Source organism: Hippoglossus stenolepis, chromosome 9 (genome assembly GCF_022539355.2).
Source record: "Hippoglossus stenolepis isolate QCI-W04-F060 chromosome 9, HSTE1.2, whole genome shotgun sequence".
NCBI lineage: Eukaryota > Metazoa > Chordata > Actinopteri > Pleuronectiformes > Pleuronectidae > Hippoglossus > Hippoglossus stenolepis.
Window position 1 is genome coordinate 14,203,451 of NC_061491.1, and position 23,584 is coordinate 14,227,034.

Sequence of the window (23,584 nt, forward strand, 5' to 3'; positions counted from 1 at the left end):
CTTATCTTATGGAACATTTCACAACACATATTTTGCATGAAGACTTGAAAAACATTTATAATGTTAAACATTATAATTAAAATATGAATATATCCACTGAGTATTTTTAATACACAAATAAAATCCAATTAAGAAATCAGTTAACTGGTTGAAAATAGAAATATATACAGTCTTTACCAGAGACAAAAAAAAAAAAATCAGGTTCTAGTCAAAATAAGGAAACAACACCAATTTGTGTTGTTTCCTTATTCGAATGTTATGTTTTAAAATAGTCAACATTAAAACACAGCATCATTATTTATTCTGAATGAAACCAAAGATCCAGTGGCGTCTCCTCTTTTTCCCACATTGTCTCCTCCTCCACAGCACGTTGTCATGCGCCCATCCGTCAATTATCCCCGGTCACCGATCTGTACCTCGCTGCATAACACGCCTTTATTGACAGGATTTATCAAGGAGTGTGACATTCCTTCAGGGATTACTACAGCAGCAAGCGCGTGTTGCGGGATTATCCCGGCGGCCACCTGTGGTCTTCAGCAGACATATATGTATCATCCAAATTATAAAAGACGGCAGGCGGGTTCAGAAGTCAGAGGTAGAATGGTCAAATAATGGTGATGGTCAGGTCTACCTAGCTTCATTATTGTCAGTGGGATGACCCTGAGACCTAAAGCTGGTAGAAGAGATAAAGGAAGAGGCGAAGAGGCGAAGAGGCGAAGAGGCGAAGCCAACATAACCCTTTTAACCCACTGAAAAACAGGCCTCAGGTAGTGTGGGCCATAGAACATCGACACAATAAAAGGGCAGATGTAAACAAGAAGGAAACGTGGGGGACAAATTATCTCTTGCAAAATGCTAGTTTAGAAAGTGGAAATGAAAGAGATGGCATACGGTTTATTTTCATAATGAAAAGAGGGAGGAAAGCATCAGCAAGACATGATGAATAAGCAGCAACAAAGCAGCTTCGGTTCCTTGGTGGTGACACCCTGTTTTCTGGGTGTAGCCTGTTGTGCCGCAGTAGTTGTTACTCTTCCTCTGGTCTAACACAGAGCCAAGGCCAAGGGGCTTGGCAGCGCAAGTTCGAGCACAGGGTGAAGTCAAGCTCTTGAGAAATTGCTTCCATACTCCTGGTCACAGTTCTCTGCCATGCTCTCCATGTCTTTACCAGCAGCGCCATCAGCTCCTGAGGAAGCACTGCTGGGCATTTAGTGAATATTACCACACGAATACTAACGCATCTGGGCAAAGCCTCTACGGCACAACCGGCTGTGATCGACTGTTCATCCTCTCATCATTTATAGAGGATGCAAGGCGAGCAGCCAGTCTCTCGTGAGAACTCTGGCAGGTAATTGTCGCAGTTAAAGCAAACCAGATGGCAGTAACATGCTTGTGTTTTCTGAAAATCGCTTTCACAATTTGGGACCAAATCTGGCATAAAGACTGGGGCCACCTTCAGGATGCGGTTGCCTGGTTGTCACGGTTTTGGTTGTGTGTATTGAGATAAGCGTTGACCAGCTCACCACATAGCTCGATAGGGATCCAGAAAACTTGTTCATCAGAAAAAAGGCATTCGATTTAGGGCTTCAATCATGTTGACGAGTCCTGGATATCATCTGAATGTCGAGGAGGAGGGTGGAGAGGAGACAGAGAGAAAAGGTTAGTGGTAGAATATAATATTTTGTTATAAAACAAACATCACATGTTAAATGTAATATTTTGTACTACATAAAATCCATGAAATACAGTTTAATACATTGATACAAACATTATCATGTATTCTGCTAGAGATAATTTTGTTAAAAAAAAACAAGTGGGCAACAAATGAAATCTGATCAAATGCAAAGGCAAAGATGCAAATGAGAGAAGAAATGCATGTTTCCAATTGCACTCAGAAGCCGTTGCTGTCATGTCTCAGCTGGACTGAGCAACACCACACACTGCAGTAATTTGCAGCGTTGTTTATTTGCCAGCCAACACCCAGATGTAAGCTGTGGGAGGATGTTATGAGGTTGTTGGATTTAAAAGAAGTGTCACAGCAACAACTGTGGTTCGAGTTTATCAACTCATATGTACCATAGATTGACTGACAACATGATAGAGACTGAGAGCTGCTATTACTGTTCCGACGCACATCACCACCATTTTTGGAGATGCAAGTTTCTGTTAAATAGACGTATTAGTCTGAGGTGGAATGTGGAAGTCACAGAACCTCGGGTCATTCTGGCGCAGTGAGTCAGGATGAGAAAGCGTGCAGCTGTTGGACGAGGAAGGAGACCTCACAACATTGCGTGTTTGTGCCGGATATTCAGGAGACACCTCTGAAAAACCCAAACATTAACAGAAGCTGATTTATCTGCAGAGCTCAGTCAGACCCACCACTGAGTGTGTCCTTATGAAGTCAGGTTGTTAAGATGTTCACAGCCATGGAAATGTTTTACAAACTCTACCCACGATCCCAGGAGGGAAATCAGTAAAGTTCCAGAATTTAAGACCCATACATAAAATATGAAAAGTAACTGTAGCTTTTAATGTGTTTTTCTGAATCATTAATTGGGAGGACAGTGTAATTATTCTGTAGCATCTGTAAACCAGCTCCACGTCTGAGAGCAGTGTTGAGGCCAGAGGCAGCAGGAGCAGTTGTGCATGATCCTAATGACTGGAGCAATCTGTGTTTTAAGATGTAAGATGAAGAAAAACGCTTAAATAATTATTGAAATATATGCAAGTGTTGGAGCTGACACTGTCGGATGCTGGGAAGTGTGCATTTGTGGGTTTTGCCTGTACCACTAATGATGACATCAAAATGATGATTCAAGCTTCCTTAATGGCGGAAGTGGGGAAGGAAAGGCGGATTAAAACTTCAGTAGGGCATTCGACATCTGTTACTGTGATGGTTTTTCTGTTTAGTCTGAGCGCTGGAACGGAAACAAAAAACTTGCAGGGCCATTTGTATCCCCACTGCATGTGAAGAGAGACTCCAAAAAACTCCTTCTTAAAACATCTAAGTACTCAAGAGAAAACAGTTTCAAGAACTTTGATACTAAATATTGTGATACACAGTGGTTGCATCAGTCACATTACAATAACACTCAGTAAAGAACACGCCTCCACCAGGGCCCAACAGTCCCCGAATGAAACCACATTCAAATTCACTAGAAACAGATTTTAATTTGAATCTGCAGCAAATTTCACACACTCATAAATATCAGTCCCCAAACATGCCTGATACTTTTCCATGAAGATCCATGAATTCATCTCTGAGAAATCAAGGAAACTTTTGAAAAAAACGCCCCATCTCGCCAAGTAAGAGAAAAGGAAAAAAAATCCTAGATCCGCCCCCTGATCCCGCTCCACATCAAAATAACTAAATAATCAGACCAACAAATAAACAGACAGGGGGGAAACAGCCTCCTGGGCAGAGGTAGTGACTGACCTGTGATTTTATTCCTGCTCAGAGGACTCGGTGCTTGGAGCGCGAAGTAACCTGCGCTTCCGTCTCGGTTGTACGTCTTCGTTATCAGAAAACGTGTGGTCCACAGTGACGCCGTGGCACACAAGATTACGACCTGCATAAAAAATGTACAGCACACACACACACACACACACAAAAACTGTTAAGAAAACTCCTCTTTCTACATCATTTATATACCTGAACAATCAGAGCAGTTCGTTTGAAAAGTCAATCATGTCAATTGAAAATCAACTCACATTTACATTTCTTCACAATTACTTCTCCCTGTCCGACTACAAGTTCCTTGAATGCCTCGAAACAGACGCCTCGAAATGCCTGCACGCTGAGGTCTTCTTTCCGATTTGTGGGATGATTCCACTGGATTTATTACCGGACTCAAAATTCTCTGTCTTCATCACCTAAAGTGATTCTCCATCAGTGTCAATTTCGGCACATTTGTTGCAGTTTCGGGGGCAATTATCTTCAGATGACCTGTGTTAACCCCTTCGACAACCCCACACCTAAAGTCCTGTGACCTTTATCGGAAATAGAGATCTGGCATTCCACACATGCCCGGCCACACTCAGATACAATTGTTTATTTACAGACAGACGCATGAACACACCTGTTTGCCCCTTAACACTGCCGCTGGCCTGCTCGGATCCACAGATCGATGGATTGTGTTAGATAAAAAGAAAACACTTTGAGGACTTGAGTTGAGTAAAAGATCAAACTCGTGGAAATAATACTAGTGTAGATATTCACAGTAAAATGAAAAATGGAGTCTCATGTAACACTGTGACTGTGAAAAAGAAGCAATTTCAATGTCATCACATTTCTTTCCTGTTACTCCTTTCCCTCCCTGATACTTCACGCCTTGAGCCTCTCTTCTCTCCATTTATTCTCCTTCATCCATCTCTGTCTCTTTTATGTCCAGTCCCCCCCCCGATGGGTGATGCGTTTCCTATGCTGTCACTATCAGATGCTGCACCTGAGGGGATCAGGTCAGAGAGAGTTTCTTCTTTTGTCTCCTCTTCTGCTAAGTCATTACTCCTCTCTCTTATCAGGCCTCTGCAAAATGAAAGTGCAGCCTATAGGGCATGAAGATCAACTGGGGCCGCACATGTCAAAGGGGCAGTGAGTATGTTGGGTTTGGGTAGAGGTGCAAACTACCATGTCAATCAGGAGAGCACATACTTCTGCTTCCTGACATAAGTCAATAAAACATCAATCTGCTGTTGTGCACATGAATTCTGTTATGTGTCAAACTTTGAAATAGCCGAACGGGTGCCGACTCCGAACACAATAAATGTCGGAGAGGTCTCGAATTCACCTAAATTTACTTCATTTACTTGTATGTTTACTGAATATTTAAACATAAAAGACTATTAGAGCTCATCCTTTATGTGTCACGTTCTCCAACAACTGTGAAGTTGGCTATAAATCAATTAGTTCCTGGCAGATTGATGCAAACTTGTAGGACTAACAACGCGTTAGGCTCCATTAGCATATTGTAAAAGCGTTTGACATGACTATGTGTCTTGTTTCTAGTGCGGTAATTATTGCCAAGAGAGAACCGCCTAGAGACTGATTTGTTAGACAGGGGAATTAGAATAAACACTAAGACACACACACACACACACACACACACACACGCACACACGCGCACACACACACACACACACACACACACAATGTTTAAAACACTGAATATTAAGGGAAGAGTTGAACAAATTAATTGAGGCATTTAGTAAAGACAGAGGTGCCGTGTGATTTACACTGACAGGCTGAAAACACAAGAAACCACTGTAAAAGCTTTCTGGACTGCGAACAACAAAGTGTGTGAGCCAAGACCCATACTGCGCAATCTACAACCTCCATTCGTCTTCACTGAAGCCAGGATGGGAGAGAGAGCATGGAGAGGAGGGTGTGTGTACACGTGTCTGTGTGTATGTGTGTGTGAGTGAGTGAGGGCCAAAAAAAACTAAATCTGCTGAAGTCACTACGACATCAACGTGTTTCGCAAATGTATTATCCTCTCGGGGTGCCTGGAGTTTGGCTCCGAAGACAAACAAGGCCATTGAGAGAGCGATAAGTGGGGTATCCCAGCAGATTGCAGCACCGAGGTAGAGGGGGTATGAATCAGCACATGTGACATCACGGCCGCTCTGCGTGATGCAGGAAGAGGAGGACCACCTCACGGGCGGCCGTGTGCAAGCAATCACAGCGGACTCTGCTGGGTGGGTTTATGACTCACTGACAAGTGTTTCCCAGAACCCAGCTACCCGAGGGTACGCACTCTGCTTGTGTGCTTTTAAGTTCACTTTTAAACCTACTCCTTGCACAATCAATTACGTTCAACTGTCAAGTTTATTAGCCTGTAAATTAGTAAAGGAAAGCTAAAACCTGTGAGTTTCACTGAAGAGTCGACATCATTACTGAGTCACATCGTGACCTATGACATCACAAGAAGTACCGGGAATGGGCGAACGTTTGCCATGTTCAACACTTGCACACCCAGTTTCATAAGACATGGTGTAAGTGTAACTAATACTGCAGCCCAATTTCTTGCTTCTGCTTGTGGAACCGTAAAATTTAGACAAAGGTGCCCTGAGTCCAAAATGAGTGACGTCAACAGATGGAACAATATTTAAATTTCGCTTATGTGGCCCCATCTTTCACCCTATCTGACTGATGCATGCATTATCTGGTAGGTTTGTGTTCACCCTTTAATATGTAGCATTAACCCACTGAGACTGGATGCACATATAAATACAACTTTAAGATTAGGTGCAATTTAACTTTAACATACTATCAGTGTGATAAAGAACTATCTGAAATGACAGAAACCAACTTTGAAAAAAGATGATTTGATGTGTGTTTCGACTTTTTAGTTTGATCCACGAACATTGAATGAGGCAGGGTTTTTGACCTATATTGCAGCCTGCCACCAGGGGTCAATAAAGATGATGTGGCTTCACTTTTGAGAGCTGTCATTTTGTCCATCTTTATAAATATATAACATAAACTCACGCAGCTAACTGCCAGCTCTCATTATTTCATATATTGCACTGGTTCGGCTCCGATTCCAAGGCCTTTGTTATTCTGATCAGAGTAATTAGAGGGGGATTTTTCTGTTTGTTTTTTAAAATCAGCATTACTGTTGCAACATATTGAGTTGCAGGCTAGGATGAAAAAACTTCAACTATTGTGACACCCAATTATTCAATCTGAAATATTCAGTCTTCCTTCTGTGGAAATTCACAAAAACACACACACACACACACACACACACACACACACACACACACACACACACACACACACACACACACACACACACACACACACACACACACACACACACACACACACACACACACACACACACACACACCTGTGATTAGGATGGTTTGCTCCTGAGATGGATGGCTGCTCGGAACGGTCTCCTCTCCTCTGTTCTGACTGCCATCTTCATCCACAGTTGCTTCATCGTCACTGGAAGAAATAACCCAAGTTTGAGAGGAGAAGAGAAAAAAAGACAAAAAAAACGAGCATCTCATTTTACTGTTCTGGCCAAACCTTTAGGTAATCATCGTTCAATACTTAATATTATTGACCACAAGGGACAGTGGCAAAGCCCGACATGTGTGGAGCAATTATGAGTAAAACTTCCATCCAAGCACGTTGGCCTGCAGTGACGGAGGGTCTAACAGAGGCTTGTACAGAAGAACAATTGAGCCATTGTCAGTGTTCTGCAGAAGCCAGTAGTGTGGCAAACCACATGTGCTGACCGACGTGGTAAAAGAACTTGCAAGCAACTAAAGCAATGACCAGATTATAATGATTTATTCTGAATTTGATCAAATGCTGAAGCAATTGTTGCACAATACAGTGTAACTCATGAAATGTTCATCCCTCAATTACAATCAAAGGTGCTGTGATGCAAGAGGCCTGTTAGTGATGAGTTACATAATTAAAATAACATGTTGAATTACATGTTATTGTAAAGTAGTCTAACGTGTGGACTGGCGGTGTAGCAATTAGTGTATTGAAAGAAAGTAACTCAGCAAATATTGTGATAAATGTTAATCCTTATTTTCCTATTTGATGATTCCATCCACTTCTGAAGTTTTTTCTTTCCTCATCTGAATATTTTTGCATTTCTTGGAATTGTAATAGGAATTTCCAGTTTTCTAAAGACCAAATAATGGCTTGATTAATTGAAAAAATATTCATCAGACTAATAGATATGGATTCATTGATAGTGATGATAATAAAAGAACATTTCTGGGAAGCTTTATAATCAATAATGATGTGGGTTGAAATGTAAAATAGTCATATATATATATATTGCCTTGACAGCGTTTGATGTAAATCCCCCGAAGCTATTAACAAATCACAACTACATGTCTATATCTCACGGTATCAACTGATAGGTATAACTTTACTGTCCGGAGTATCAGACACAGTTTTTTGTTCTGAGCACATTTATCAACCAGTAAACCCTGTAATTGAAAACCAGATTTCTCTGGGTCCTTATTTTTAAGGAGGCAAATTAGCCAGGTATACTAGAGCATCACAGAGTCAGAGGAGGGCAGGGGAAATCTGGGTTCATGGCAGCTGCTGACCTGTGCTGCTTGTCAGCGGTCTGTTGGAGCTGGTGGACGGTGTCCTGCAGGCCCCGGATCTTCGCCTTCTTCTCATTCAGCACCAGGACAAAACGTGAGTAAAGCTTCTTCTCCATCATCTTCTTATCCTGAACATGCTTCTCCAGCCTGGAGACAAAATCACACAGACACCAATGTGCAAAAAAACACACTCACTGTTGCACATTTACACATGTGCGCATGCACACACAGCCAGAAAGCTACATGTTTTAAAAGCTGAGGTTTAGTGTTGATCTGCCGTCTGAGAGCAATTTGCTAAGATGGATGATACTGATGCCTCCACCCTGTGCAGACATACAATAAGTTAGCCTCAGTATCCAGGTCTGACAATGTGTAATTTGTTGTCAGAGGAATGGAGACGCAGATAAACAATAAGATAAAAAAAAATATTTGAAAACATGTAATTTGCCAGGGAAATATAAAATAAAAGACGTAAGTAAATCATTTGGAGTCAGTTCCCCGAAATCACAAGATCAGTTTGCAACACTGGGCGGAACCCTCAATCCCTCTGAAATGGGCGACCAGTGATGATGTCATACTGGGTGATTGTTGTGAATACAAACAGCTAGCGGCTCAGCAAAAGCAAAGGGAGCAAACAGGAGGATCAAAAAACAAATACCAGCTCTGATCATCTGAACACCAAACAATTTGACTCTTTCTGTGTAGTTCCCATTTTTCTCTCTATCACATATTCTTTCATAAACACACATTTTACACAACCAGCAGAGTTGCTTTCCTCCTCTTTCTTACTCTGTGAGTATTCGATGGTGCTCCTGTTTCAGTCCACAGTTCTCCTCCAGTAGCCGGCAGTTTTCTGACTGCAGATCTGTGCTGCGCTTCAGGGACTGGCCAATCATCTCCCGGTTCAGCTCTAGAGGGTCTGGAGCCGGTTGGAGCTCCACCGAGCCCAAGTCCACCTGGAGGACAGAGGAAAAGAAGAGTTGAAAGCCAAATAAAATCAGAATGGCACACAGTAGAAAGGAATACCTCCACCAAGGCCCAACAGTCTCCTTATGAAACCACATTTAAATTCACTATCTGGATTTTTATCTGCAACAAATTGCACACACTCAGAAATATCAGTCCCCTAAACTTGGCTGATTTGTCATCAAGTTCCATGAATTAATCTCTGAGAAATAATTAAAATGTTGTAAAATGCCCTGTCTAACAATATTTTAAAAAGTGGGGGAAAATTCCTGGATCTGCCCCCTGATCTGCATCTGCACCAAAATGTAATGGGTTTTCTTCTTGAGTCATGGAGCATGACTCAATTTCAAACTCAATTTCATGGGAATCGATTGAGTGGCATTTGGATAATCCAACAAACAACCAAACAACACAACCTCTTTGGCAGAGGTAATACAACTGGACTGCTTTATTATAAATTACAGGAACATCAACTTAGTATCACTAAGTTAACTTAGTATAACGCAATGATATTCTCTCTGCAGGTTGGCTTGCTTCATTATTCGTAAATACTTGTGGAAATGACCTCGTTTCGAGTCGAATATGAATGTCGGGGCTTGTGGACACTTGGATGACACCACACGAGCAGTATGGAGGCATGTTATTTTTATACTGTTCTTTTATTACGTCTCAAGCTTTGGTCGCAAATTTCTTCAATTGTATATGATTCTTCTGCAACACTGTTTCCCCCTGAGACTGCTAAAGGGTTTTGTGGACTAAAACACCCCCAATCGGCATAGTGGCGAGTAGATAATGAGTGAACTTTCATTTCTGGGTGAACTATCTATTTAATGTAGGTCATGGTACATGGTAAGTATAACCTCTGGGTGCTTACCTTTGATTTTGCCCCACTAGGAGGTGAAAACATACTGGATTTAATCAGTTATCTCCCAGCTGCCCCGGGAGTACCTGGGGTTCCTCTAGGAAAAGCTGGAGGAAGTTGCCAAGCACATCTCGCACCATTCTCCTGACATGAGTAACAGGCCGGATTTGAGTCAATAGCCTAATCCTCTCTTCGAAAGCAGCTATTGAAATCTGCTTACAGTGAAAAATGAGCAAGCGCTTGCACCTCGCTGCTATCCCAAGACGTTGTGCAATATGGACGTGCAACAAAACCATTACATCACACTTCTCTGAAGTGGGAGACTTTTTAGGATGATGAGGCGTTCTCTTCTGTCTGGGAGAAAAACAGGATGAATTGACTGGTCGGCAGTAAACTGACCAAGTGAGCACACAGTTTCCTCTGTTGGGTTTTGTCAGTGGCTCTTTGGAATCACAGGCAGGCTTCAGAAGTAATAAAACATTCCTCATTCAGTTTGCAGTTTGGCACTTAGTCACACAGCAGGACTGGGATATTACTGCTGGCTACAGAGAAATGCAGACATTTTTTTGAACATTTAGTTAGTAAAATGTTCTAAATTCCACTGAAGCCCTCTATATTTAAATTGGTAAAACAGGAGTCAAATTACAGCAAACAATAATTAACTAGAGAATCCCTCGAGGCGCAGTATAAAACACAGAGTGAAAACTGCCTACCTTCAAAGCTGCCTGACGAAACACATTTTCAAATGGCAGCACAATGTTCATTTGCGTGTTGCCTTGGAGACATTCCCATTCATAGACACACAGGGAAAGGTAATGCTCACGATGCACTGGGAAACCAGAAGGTGATGAGCTGCTAAATCTGCTGGGCTGGGCTCAGGGGTCACAGACCCACTATAATAAAGCCGCCATCTTCAAACGCTCTCATAAAATACTTGTCATTTTTTTCCCAGGTTGATTCTGTCCTGGCAGGCCACACAGCTGTTTTTCCCTCCGCTGGGGAACGAGAACATGTTTCAGTGAGTGGACATTCGCTTCACGTCGCTCCCACAGCTTCATTACCTCAACCTACCTGTCTATACCTTCCTTTAATCCACTTCCATCCATCTTTCTCTTCCTTTCCTCTATTTTCTCTTCCCCTGCCTCTCACTTTACATTACTTTATATTTACTTTATATTCAAAAATATAGATTTAATCAATTTTCAAAAAACCCAGAGAAAACTCTTGCAATGGCTGCCAATACCTAACTTGATCACGACGACGAAATCAGTGATTCCACTAAACTTATCTTAATGGGATCTGGACTAGATGAGACCACCCAGGATCTAAAAGGAGCGCGAGGTTCCCAGGAACTCGTAAAAACCTAGAGAAACATCAGGATGTCACCGTGATCCCGTGCAGGCTCCTCTTCGGGATTCAAAAGGATTTTGTGTGACATGAGATTGATTCAGTGTTTGTACCACATAGTCCTCCATTAATGGTGAGACTAGTGCAGGCGGAGGCCCAGTGAGAACGAGTGGTGTTTGGCTTTTTGAATAGTGTAAGTGATCATGAAGACTTTTCCTCTACCTTGTGCTACCTGTAACTGTCATTTGGTAATGAATCAGTGAGGAGGGATAATGTGAAGGTACACCAGTATCTCCACATTTTAACTTAGTCATCACAGTTTTACCCACCGACACGTCTAAGACCATAAATGTTCTTATCCTGCATGTTCACACAATGTTACCAGTTTAACACACCAGACACAGGGATCAAAACTGCTGGAAACACAACCTGCATTCACTGGATCAACAAAGAAAATAGCCCTCATACAGATGCTGTTTGTTTCTTCCTTCAAATACAGAAGTTTGTTTGTGTATTTCACTACTGCAGTAAACAGTATAAATTCCACATCAGCTAAGGTTTACCTTCAGCTTACTGTGTTGCACGGAAAGAGGGAAGATTCACTATGTAGCCAAGCAGCATGATAACTTCAACTAATCAGTGACAGACAATGAAAACCTTTTTTTATTATTGGTTCAAGTTATTTGTTGAACGACAGCAAAAGGCTGAAAGTTCTTTATTTTCTTGAGCTTTGGCTTCTCTCTTGAGACACAGAGATAAAGTTAAAGGTCAGTCTGCTCCCTGCTGCTAACATCTGCCAAGGTGTGGGAGGTCAGACTGTTTGTCTATGCACAACCCACTGCCACATATTTCTACTGCTTTTCTTAACTAAAACAACTCAAAGATAAGTTAATGGCTCAGCTTCTGATAGCATAAGGCACAAGACTTTAAAAAAAAAAAAAAAACATTGTTAACACCCATGTTTTGTAAAATATGTGATTTTAAAAATCATCTCCTTAGGACGATTTTTTGTCACATTATATTACAGATTAGTTTGTGTGTGTGTGTGTGTGTGTGTGTGTGTGTGTGTGTGTGTGTGTGGGTGTGTGTGTGTGGTCTATCTGTTTGTTTGTGTGAACATCTCCAGACAGCTAGCCAGACCATAAGGTCAAACCCATGGAGAAGGGGGGGGGGGACGTAGGTGTGGACGACGGAGCCAAAAGAACACAGCCACAGTGAAAATTATACTACGACCCACTGTGGACACCGAGGACACAAAGCTTTCCTTATTACACGGCCACCACACAGCTGGAGACCTCACACACCATTTATTTCAAATGATTAGAGGACAATAAACTCAATTTAATCAATAAGCACTAATCAATAAAATGGATATTATTGTAATTCAATTTGACAATGTCTGTCATATTCATTTATGTCGTTTCTCACTAAAAAGTCCAGCTATCAATTGCATCTGCACAATGTCAAGCAAGACAAGAACAATGGCCGCATCATAACAATAGTGATCAAACTTCTCGTCTGAAAATAACTATTGTGCTCAAGGGAACAGGGAAGTGAGTGGGTGAGCACGGTGTGCATAATGACAAAGAGACAGTGTTCAAGGGTGGGCTGAGGTGCACAATATGGGATGAGTGGGCTCGAGTGGAGCTCAGCTTGTCCCATCAACTCCCTTCCATCTGACGTGCAGGGGCGTGAGGCCAGATAAAGAGCAGGAAGTGAGGGGAGACGGCAGTCAGTCCCTTCCTGATAACAAATAGATGCTCTCAAAAACAACGGGAATGCTGCAGCATGGCACAGAACACGAGGAAAACACTTTCTCTCTCAGACTATTTGTAGCAGGGCAAGAATAGATTATGTCACGTATAATGTACACATCAACGAGAGAGATTAAGTTTAAGTAAGTGAACAACTAGCATGAGGTGGAGGTTGCTGGTGGTGACAGCAGGGGGGAATGCGTCGGAGGATCAGACTTTTCAATGTGGTCAGGTTTGAAATCTGGTTTCCTGTTGCACCAAAGTTTCCCAGACACCAAGAGCAGAACAAAAACTTTGAATACATCTGCAAAAGCCAAACATGTAACCAATATGTCTTCATATTTGTTTTTAGTGTTTCGATGATTGTTGATTTTAATTTTTTTTTATGAAACCACAAGAAAAGCACTTTGGCCACTTCAAGGCATTGAAGGTTTTCTCACCAACAATAAGGCTTCTCTCTTCTGGTCTCTCCAAATTGTTGACATTAACTAATGTTGTTGAAAAGATCCAAATGGTGGCAGATGCTGCTCTTTGGTATAACCACACTGATGACACTGATGGTTCTGAGAAAGCACAGATAAGGGGCGCTGCTCTTACTGCAAACAATAGAATTGGTTTGTGCAATTTAACAATAACATTTTATTGCTCAAATTTGCTAAAAACTGGCTTTAGAAATAAGTCCCGTAAAAATGTATGTTGGTATTGTGTCTGTATCTGAAAAGTTTTCACTTTTAGACCTTTATATCAGTTCTGTTCTCCACACCTCAGAATTTATGATTTGATTTTATAAGGCGGAGAGGAAATGGACTACTCCAGTGAATTTGCTGGCTGCCATCGAGCTCCACAGCAGGAATCCCCAGTGAACTATATAACACATGTGTGACAATCACAAAACATGGAACATCCGTGTCACATTCGTCCACACAGACTGATCCAGAATCCTGTGGCTTCAATAACCACAACTGTCAGGAATTAAGAGTCCCAGTCTCCCTGGACAGAAGCTGGTCTGAAGGGAAGCATGTGAATAACATTGGTGTGTCTACCTTGCCGCTTGTCACAGCACTGAATCATGTATTTGATGTAAAATAAAGCCGCGCTCAAGACTAAAGTACCTGTATTCAATTTATGTCGGTGAATTTAGATTTGAAAACACAAGACTGAAAGAAAGTTTGTGTTGTCTTGTCAAGTGTGAGCCAAAATGAGGTGATCCTAAACAGATGTATAGTCTCTTCCATTTAATCTGCAAGATTATTCAGTGTCTGTGCTGCCAAGTGTCAGTGCTGGATTTTTTTCCCCCACCAGTGACAGATTGATACAGTACTTAAATAGACATTAAGGAGGGGATAATGTCTGACATGGCCATTTAAACACCTGCTGAGAAGTAGTTTAACAACGAACACCCAAATTACATTCATCATTACAACTTCTGGGGTCACATAAAATATTAGTCAGGTTAAGTTCACCACCTGTTTCGTCTCTACCCGCCTTTCTTCTGCTCCCAAAGGATACCTGCCTCATTTTTGGCCATTTCTGCACCCTCCAATTATCTGGCTGGGAAAATATGTTCCATCAGCAGCGGGGTAAAAAAGGTGTTACAGGTGTGAGACAAGACTGGTAGTTTGCAAAGTTTTGCATATAGTCCCCCAGGATTCTTAGATTTGTGTCTACCACACACACACGCACGCACGCACGCACGCACGCACGCACGCAGGATACCATTAGCAACATTGTGAGTATTGGATTACTTTTTTTGAAAAATAGACGTGAGAATGGACAGATTTGTTACTCATTTTGTGTGGTGTAGTTGCTCCTTTAGGCAACAGAGAAGAAGAAAAACAACCTCCAGTAAAAGGAAGAGAGCTCATTTATGTCATGTCAAACCACTTAAAGTCTTAAATTAGGGAATATAAAAGTCAAATCATCAGTTTGTCTCTCAGCCACAAAGCTTATCCAGGCATCAGAAATGCACTGTGAATTATCTATTATACTACATTTAAAAAGGCCTTGATTATCTACCATTACGCCAAAGGTTGTCCCCAGAAGAATCCCAGGTAGGAGTCAGTTTTTGTTACCATACGTCAGTTTTTTTGTTGGTCGGTTGGTCAGCAGATTTCCATTAAACTTGGTGGAGGGATGGGGTATAGATCAGAGAAAAACCAATTAAAATAATGGACAAATCCAGAGATTTTTATAACCTCGTGAGAAACCGCATTTTTCAACATTTTCACAGGCATATTTAGTGGATTGAAATCTAGGACTTAAAGATTTTAGCCATTTTAGCCAGTGGAGTAGAAAAAGAAGATACTGATCTGTCAAGTTTGACACCTGAATGCTGGAAGCTTGGCATCCTCGTCTAAAACCAACAGATGTCTGCACATGTCCGGACACAGATACATGCACACACACACACTGTAGGAACACTTGTCTGCACTGCTCCACTCTCACAGAGACAAAGACAGCCTGGGGGTAGTTGGAGAAAGAAAAAGGCTCTCAATCAACTGTTGTTTAACGTTGTTAGATGGGAACGGCCCGGCCCGTAAATCAGAGCTTTATGGTCTCTACAGTGTTTCTAACCCACTGGCCTTCTCCCTCTGCTCTCCTCTACTTGCACAGAACTCCCAGGACCCAGAGTGCAATGCTCCCTCAAGGCAAAAGCATCCCTTTCAGTTTGGAAGAATAACACCGACGTCCACTGAATGCAACACGACCTGCACTCCATCAAACCTGTCGCTCACTTTGTAAGAACCACCTCAGCAGAGATACAGTACAGAACTTTTTCATTCTTTGTGACCGTAGAATACATTTAACAGGAGATGTGCTTTCATGTAGGACAGGGTTTGCTTACATTATAACTCAGCATTACCATTTGACCAATGTTCAATCAACAAACCTCTTTTACGAACTGTAGCCATTATCTACCTTGTACGGTTGCAATCGGATGACTGGCAACAAACTGAATGATTCCTATCTTTGGCTTTTTCAACTGTGGCCTGAGGGAAACCAATCCTTTCTAATTCTGCCATAATGTTGGAAGACTATAAACCTTATCTTTTTAACAGCCCCCTGTAAAAAATAAGACTTCCTTTCCATTTTGTTGTATGTCGTTAGTAGCATTTTTCCTCAGGGAACAGGGACAAGAGGTACGTGCACGATGTGCGGATTCCACGTTTGCCTTTCAAAAATACCCACTTGAGTTTGCTATGCCTCTGTTAAACTTTCTTCTTTTTCTTTATAAGGCCCTGTTAAAGGGCTCTTGGTGCCGATGATGAAATTCTCCCAAAACCAGTTCCAGCAAATATCATCCAAATGAAGAACCATACTGCCAACAGTTTCAGTCACTTTGTGCTTTATGTCAGGAGGAGAGAAAAGCAGTTTGAAACTGCAGACATATTGATGTGAGGAAAGAGAGAACAAACTGCTGCACTGAAAGATGCCAGTGCAGGCAACGTTAGTGGTGTTGGTGGAGGCCCACTGTTACAGGTACTGATGAGACTGCTGTGCCATTACGGCCATCCCAGTGAAAAAAAATTAACGAGCAGCATATTTCACACAGTGCCACTGTCTACCTGTTCAGACAGGAACTCTGTAAACGTCTGAAAAAAATAGGAGTTTACCTTTCACATAAGAAGAACCCAGCAGGAAAATGTCCAGAACATTCAGATGAGGGTTGGCGACTGGGTAGAGCAGGAAGGAGGCTGGACATGATGTATTAATTCTGTTGCGGAATGCATGGTGTTTTTGTTTACAGTGCATTGACAATGGCATCGGCCCTTATCGCCAAAAGCTCTTGAATCTTGTTGTCTTTCCAAGTTGACAACTTCATCAGTGTCTTTTACTTCGATGGCACCTTTTTTTTCATTGTGAATTTTCCTGCTGTATTCTCATATGGGATAATTTTTACATTATACTAGGGGGCTGGCAGGAAATGTCCAGGGAAATGTTTGACTCTGAAATTTCAAGCATGTAGCCCACTCAGGAAAATCTAAGCCCGAACATCAGTGCATGTCTGGAGGCCGCATCTGTCTGAGCACAGCCTTAAAGCTGCTGCTTGTGTGACTTTGTTCAAAGTGAAGGATTTGTTAGCTGGACCATACATACATACATACACAACTCTTATAATAAGTCATTCTAAATATCGACCCAACGCTTTTGCTCACCGTGATGTCATCACAGAACTTCTGATATGAGAGATGACAGTGATCTGGAGTCAGGTGGAAAGAATACGCCTTCTTGTCGCTCCCTCTCCGTCGTCCTCCTCTTCCTTTACCACTCCTTGTTAGTGCTAGAAGAAGATCCTTCACATAGTTTTCTCTTGTGACTCCCAGTTCACTGGCTTCCTTTGTCACCTCATCTTCTGAAACTGAACACAAAGGTGTTGCTTAAAACACTGTTTGCTCTTACAGGCATTTTTTCTCATTTTTGTGTGATATTCAAGTCACAGTTGAGAGCAACCCGACAGAGGGCTAAAGGTAAACTGCAGACAAAAATATAAACAAGGATTATGTGCGTGGATGCATGTGAAAGGGGATTTTAAGAGAAGCATGTAGAGAAGGGAATGTCATCAGCTGTTTCCCAGCTGCTCACAAGGGGTTGAGAGTCCCAATTAACACATCAAACACTGAAACGCTGACGACCCAGAAGCCCCCACATAGCTGTCACAACCCCATCGCTGCCTGTCAGCTCTGCAGATGGACAGCGATGGAAAACTAGGGAGCAGTTATGTTCCAGGTGTCTTTCCACAGAAAACGTACTCATGTGCATATTTAACCACACACACACACACACACACACACACACACACTGAAAACACTGACTTGCACATACAAAGACAAGCCTTGTAGCGTTTAATCTAATTTATACACCTGTAAGCTGCAGAACAGAAGTGAAGAGGGACGATGAAACAAGGTCATCGCTGTCCCTCCGGTTAAAGGACCCAGAGTTACAATATTATGAGATTGGGTTCAGCCAGGTGCCTGCACAATTAGGACAGCGATGCAAAGGCTAGTCAATGGTTAAGAGATTTAAGTCTGAAATTACATGTAAACACACAATTAAGCAAAATAAAACCACAAGAGATGTTGCATGAGAATTAGAGCTTGACAGATTTATCTAATGACCATGAAAAGATTTGGCGCTATGGGCCTTTCAAAGACATATATGTACCTGCGTCCATGTTTGCTAAAATAAAGAATCCAATGGAAAAATGTGCATTTATTTATTTAGCACAACGACATCTTAGAAAACACTGCCATTTTATATATCCCTCATATCGGCATCAGCCCCAAAAAATCCATATTGGTTGGGGTTTATTATGAATGAAATGTACCTTCTCCGATCCACGCCGAGCTGCCATCAGTGAGAGCTAATGTAAATCCAGCACCCAGGTCCTCTGCCCAGTCCACTCGCAGGAAGTAGGGGGTACTTGGATCAGTGGTTATTGTGATCTGGCGGACTGTGCCACTCATGTCTTACCAACTGTAGACCTGCAGAAAATCATACATAGAAATTCAGAAACTCTTAACAATGGATCATTGTGATTCATTTTCCCAGCAACAAGACCACTGCATTGGTTTTCAAGTCATTTAGTGGCCCAACTGTAAGTGTTTGGCTCTGGGCCCCCATGCAACGAAAGTCCAATCAGTACAGTTTGATGTTGCAAGGTTGTGTTAATCTTCCAGCTGAAACAATGCGCCTCATTGTTTCACTAGTTGGCTTTGGTAATAAAAGTCCTCGTGTGTGTCCTCGATGGGGGTCTCTGAGTCAGAGGAACTACAGGGAGATAAACAGGTTCTGGCAGGGTTGTGTGTGGGAGCATGGGCTCCCTGACCACCAGCAAAGTAATTACATGCTATTAAAGATAAACAGAAGAAGATTATCATAAAGGCAGAGTTGCTGTATGATTTGAATTTTTCTGTACATTTATCTAAGGATATGAAATGCAAAGAATTATTAGTGAGGACATCCTACCAGAGTCAAACTATTTTAGTCTTCAAATGTCAATCTGGTAAAAAATCCCCTCAAGGATTGATGAATCCAATTAAGCTCTCAAACTGTCAAGCTCAACTAAGGCTATAAAAGCTACACTAAACACAATGACTACACTACATTATTACACATTAGATAAGACTACTATTAGTTAATTTTGAAATCTCATTTATTCGATTTTAGTGGATAATTTGGGACAAGTAGGACATTTCCAGAATCGTCGCCACCATTACATTGTTTATCTCCTCGAGAGGCTTGAGAAAGTTTTACTTGATTACGGATGTCCAGGTCAGAACATGTGATTAGTGCTTCCACGTGAAGTGAGAGGTGAGTTGGGAATCTTCCAGGCTTAAATACAGGGCAAAGTGTGTGGAGATGGAGGGAAAAGGACAGCTAAAGTGGTAGTTAGCCAAGCTGGACATGTTGGAAAAAATGAAAATGAGGGCCTTCGGACACTATGCTGTAAGTTATGACCTGACAGCACGTTCTTTTGGGATTCTTTCTAGTACCCCCTGACAGAGCACACAATCAAGGTTGTTCAGAATGAAACATGCACATGTGCTCTCTCCACACACACACAGAGATACACACACCAGTGTGTGCATATGTGCATTCACACTAGGACCCTTGCAACAGATTAAAGTTGACCCTTTGTGCTTCTAGAAGGGGTGTGGCTGGATGAAGGGCTCAACTTTAACCCCATGAAGTGAGCCCAGCTACTCATTAGTTACTGTAACATCTGTTCCGCAGCGACTATGACCCTGTGGTAATGACAGAAAGACACTCAAATTAAATAAACAGCGCTGTCTGTCAGGAATGGAGAGTTGTTCAAAGTGTATCCTGAAGTCCTCCTGTTAGCATCTGTTCAGTTATTTCGATCAGCACACAGACTCTGTGGAATGCTTAAATCATGAGCTGCAGCTTCCCTGCAGCTCTGACATACAGCCTCATCCTCTTTCTGAGGCCCTCTGTAATTTTTTCTTCTGCTCAACCATTTATTGTCTTTTCTTCTCTCTTTCTGTCGCATTTAAAAACTGTGAGACACAACTCTGTGCAGGCAATAGTTGGCAAATGACTCATAAATAGAGCCTGTAATTATGCATCCTGTGTCTTAAATGAGAAGATCATACAGAGTAGAGAGAGGTAAGCCAAGGCAGTTAACTGTCTCTTTAATGGGTCCTGACAATTAGGCCTGTCCTCTTGATTTGCTTTCACTGGACTTTCATCTCATGCTTTCTCCAATTCAAGATGAAAAGGACAACTCTTTGTTAGTGCCCTGTTGTCATCGTCAGGGATTAAAGCAGTGCTGCCCTAAACAGCAGCAGACGGAGACATGGCCTTTAAGTCTTTACTCTGCCCAGGTATTGACTAGCTTAAGCCATTTGACTGATAGAAATATATCATAAACTAACATAACAATAACATAATGACATATACATTAAAAAATTAACAAACCACTGCAAGAATATCAGACTCTCTGATTTTACTATTTATCGGTATGTGATGCCATGCATGTAGATATGCAGATTCAAAACTGGAGTGGTCTCTTGATTTCTTCCGGAGGTGTTTCACATCATTAAGTGCAACTACACTCTAATGTATTCATTAGTCTTGTTTATGCTGGTGTCTTTTGTCGGATTTAAAAAAAATGTATATATATAATTTGCACTGTTTTCAGAAGTAGCACTTTTCATTTCTCTGTACTACTTTCTCTTGTGCAATGATAATACAGGATGCATGATAAATCAATGCCTAAAGGTTGAAATCTGGCCTCTGATCTGGTTTACACTATGATCCGATCAGAAGCTGAGTTGTGAAACTTGACCTTGACCTAAAGATCAAGTTTGTAGAAACTACTGTAATTCAACCATGGACATTTTTAGTGCTTACGTTCTTGCTGCCAGCAGAGCAGACAGTGATATAGTGGCAGTGGGTCAGGGTCATAGTCCAACTTGTGCTGTGTAACAAAGATGTTCATTTTCTAAAATCGTAATCATATAATGTGGCAAATTAAATTTAAATTGAACTGAAGTGCAAAAGGCATTGGTGACAAGCTTCAGACCTATTCGGTTTATCTAACACCATTGGCAGCGTATCTTAGTGGATTGTGTGGTCACAGAAACATAAAAACGCTACTACTACTGCGAGATCTGATGACACTTTAAAACCACTGGGTGAAAAATGTAGCGAGAACAAAAGCATAACAGCATTTCTATCAGACAAATTCGACTGAAATCACACAGGGATTAAATATTACTTCATTCAGCAAAATGTTTCAGGATAGAAAGTGTAACGCAGTGCTGTCACACCAACTTCAAACGTCACCTCTAAATTCAGGTCACTTAAAAGATGACTAATTTCAACAATAGGACAATGGTTTAAAACAGAATACCTTGCTACCCTTCCAATTGTTGTCCACTTTATCTCAGCTCTTTCATATAAAGTTGGAACCATCTTGCTAACCTTGAATTCAGCTGCACAATGACAGGTCATTTTCACATCTCCAATATTCACAGAGGAATAAACTACAGCAGTGAAAACCTACATTAAGCTCAATCACAAATGCACGGCAATTCTCAATGATGATTATGGCTGTGTAAAAGTAGAGACCCGGGAACGTTACAACCTGTGGAAGCACAACACTGCCCATCACCATCATGCTCATAATTGAGTCTCATTTTGTTTGAAGGTCAAAACTGCAAAGAAACCATGTGGCTGTCACTTTCCAATGTCCCTCTCTCTACAATCAAAACCTGTGAACACTACTATTACTTGAGTAAAGTTTTATGGTATTGAAATGTGTAACAAAAAAGAGTTTCACCCTTTTATTTTCTCTCGTAACTAAAATAAATTTTACACAGACTGACACTACATCAAGCCTTGATTTGACTGCAGTAATCAGGCATGTACTGTACTGCAATGTAAATTGGTCAGTGGGCTGTAAAAACCTATAAAACTTACATTAAGAGGAATGTGAATCTGTTTAAAGTTTACACTTGCTCAGCTCTCACTCTTGTTTTTTTCCCCACCAAGTTTTCATCCACACTCTAGTCATAATTTAAAAAAAAAAGCTAAAGCATTATTTATGTGTGGTCAACAAGCTGACAGACTTCTTCTTACATGAAGAGCTCTGCAGGAGTGTCTGGGAAGGATGGGTTGAGGGAGATGTGAAACATGGTTTAAATGCAATCAAGATGCGCGGCTGGTTGGAGGGAGGGGACTTCATTGTGAAAACTTTGAGAGGGAAGAGGACCACAAAAAATGTCTGCCTTAAATCACAGAGAGAGAGAGAATAGGAGATGTTAGTCTCTTAACCCTAACCCTTTCCCATAATAATCATGAACTTGTTTTAAACGCAGATAAGACAAAATTCATAGTATTTTCTACCTCAAATACTGATTGTACTCATCCCGCTCTTAAAACATTAAATGGCACCCATCACTCAAACAGACTCTTGCAAATATCTAGGAATTTGGCTCCATAGGTCATTCTCATTCAAAACACATATTCAACAACTAACCCAGACAGGATTAAAAATTGTCTGTCTCCATCAATCCCAAAAACTATTGTCCAGTCTACCTTCATGTCAGTCCTCGACTATGGAGACATCAACTCTCCAGCCCCATCAACTCTCCAGCAGTTAAACCCAGTATATCACGGAGATTACGCTTCATCACAAACAACTAATTCCCCACACGTCATTGTTCTCTGTGTCACTCGGTTGGATGGACTCCATTACAAACGAGAAGAGACATTCATCTCATGTTATTCATCTATAAAGATCTGTTGTTAAAACTTCCAATTTACCTCAGCTCTCATTTAAAACCAGTACACACAGCACAAGACCCAGTAACTTAGCTTTAGACATCCCTCAGGTACGCACCAATATTGGCAGAACGTGGATTCAGTTGCTATGCACCTGCTAAACTATATGATTAATAAACTTCCCTCAAACTACAGTCGGCATTTTAAATATTTACGACGTGATGTTGTTTATGAATCTTGTGACTTATTTCATTCATTTATTTGACTGTGGTGTTTTGTTGTTGCTCGTGTTTAATTGTCTGTGGCTGATGGTGAATGTTTCTTGATCTCATGCCTCTCTTGGAAGAGACATCTTGATCTCAATGTGACTGCCTGATTAAATACAGACTCAATTAATATATATATATATATTATCTCAGCTGTAATTATTGTTGACAGCTTAATAATATTATATTTATAACTTCCGGGGTCCTGCATGTGATGATTAGCTAGCTGTTAGCATCTCCACCAGTGCTAAATTGTTATATCCACACGCTCTGTGGTTATGTTGTCGGTCTTTAACGTGCTACATGGAGAGTAACGTAGTTTTCAGTGTGTCTGTCGGACGCATTTCGTTGTAATTGATTGTGTTAAGAAGATTTAACGAACACATTTCCCTTTGGAAGACTTACGTTACTCTGTGGGCAAACCACCGCTGCGTCCAGACGAAGAGTTATGAGTGTTAAACTCTAGTTATCGCTGCTTCTACTCTTTGTTTCTTCTGTCAGTTCACGATTCAACTTTCAACTCTCCTTCTTCTCAGCCAATCACAGTGCGTGTTTTT

The 23,584-nt window shown here is 41.4% G+C and overlaps 1 protein-coding gene across 2 annotated transcripts; it reads right to left on the reverse strand.

The window, feature by feature from the left end:
- LOC118115229 (DNA repair protein XRCC4) lies at window positions 1-23,584 on the reverse strand. 2 transcript variants are annotated; one of them, XR_004697534.2, is made up of 9 exons: window positions 23,433-23,584; window positions 18,338-18,494; window positions 17,169-17,371; window positions 8,872-9,038; window positions 8,083-8,229; window positions 6,849-6,949; window positions 3,434-3,566; window positions 1,521-1,613; window positions 1-1,183 (listed from the first exon to the last, which is right to left on the reverse strand). XR_004697534.2 is itself a non-coding variant. In XM_035166254.2 (8 exons), the coding sequence occupies exons 2-7, from the start codon at window positions 18,474-18,476 to the stop codon at window positions 3,442-3,444; spliced, it is 882 nt and encodes a 293-aa protein (XP_035022145.2). In that variant the 5' UTR covers window positions 18,477-18,494; window positions 23,433-23,584; the 3' UTR covers window positions 1-1,613; window positions 3,434-3,441. The 2 variants fall into 2 exon arrangements, 1 of the variants encoding a protein (XP_035022145.2); XM_035166254.2 differs by having other exon boundaries at window positions 1-1,613.

Excerpts from the sequence above, each read along its gene's own strand:
- LOC118115229 (XM_035166254.2), bottom strand. The coding sequence starts at position 18,476 with ATGAGTGGCACAGTCCGCCAGATCACAATAACCACTGATCCAAGTACC. Across the intron at positions 17,372-18,337 it reads CTCGGCGTGGATCGGAGAAG|TTTCAGAAGATGAGGTGACA; the intron begins GTACATTTCATT and ends CTTTGTGTTCAG. Across the intron at positions 6,950-8,082 it reads ACCGCTGACAAGCAGCACAG|TGACGATGAAGCAACTGTGG; the intron begins GTCAGCAGCTGC and ends TATTTCTTCCAG.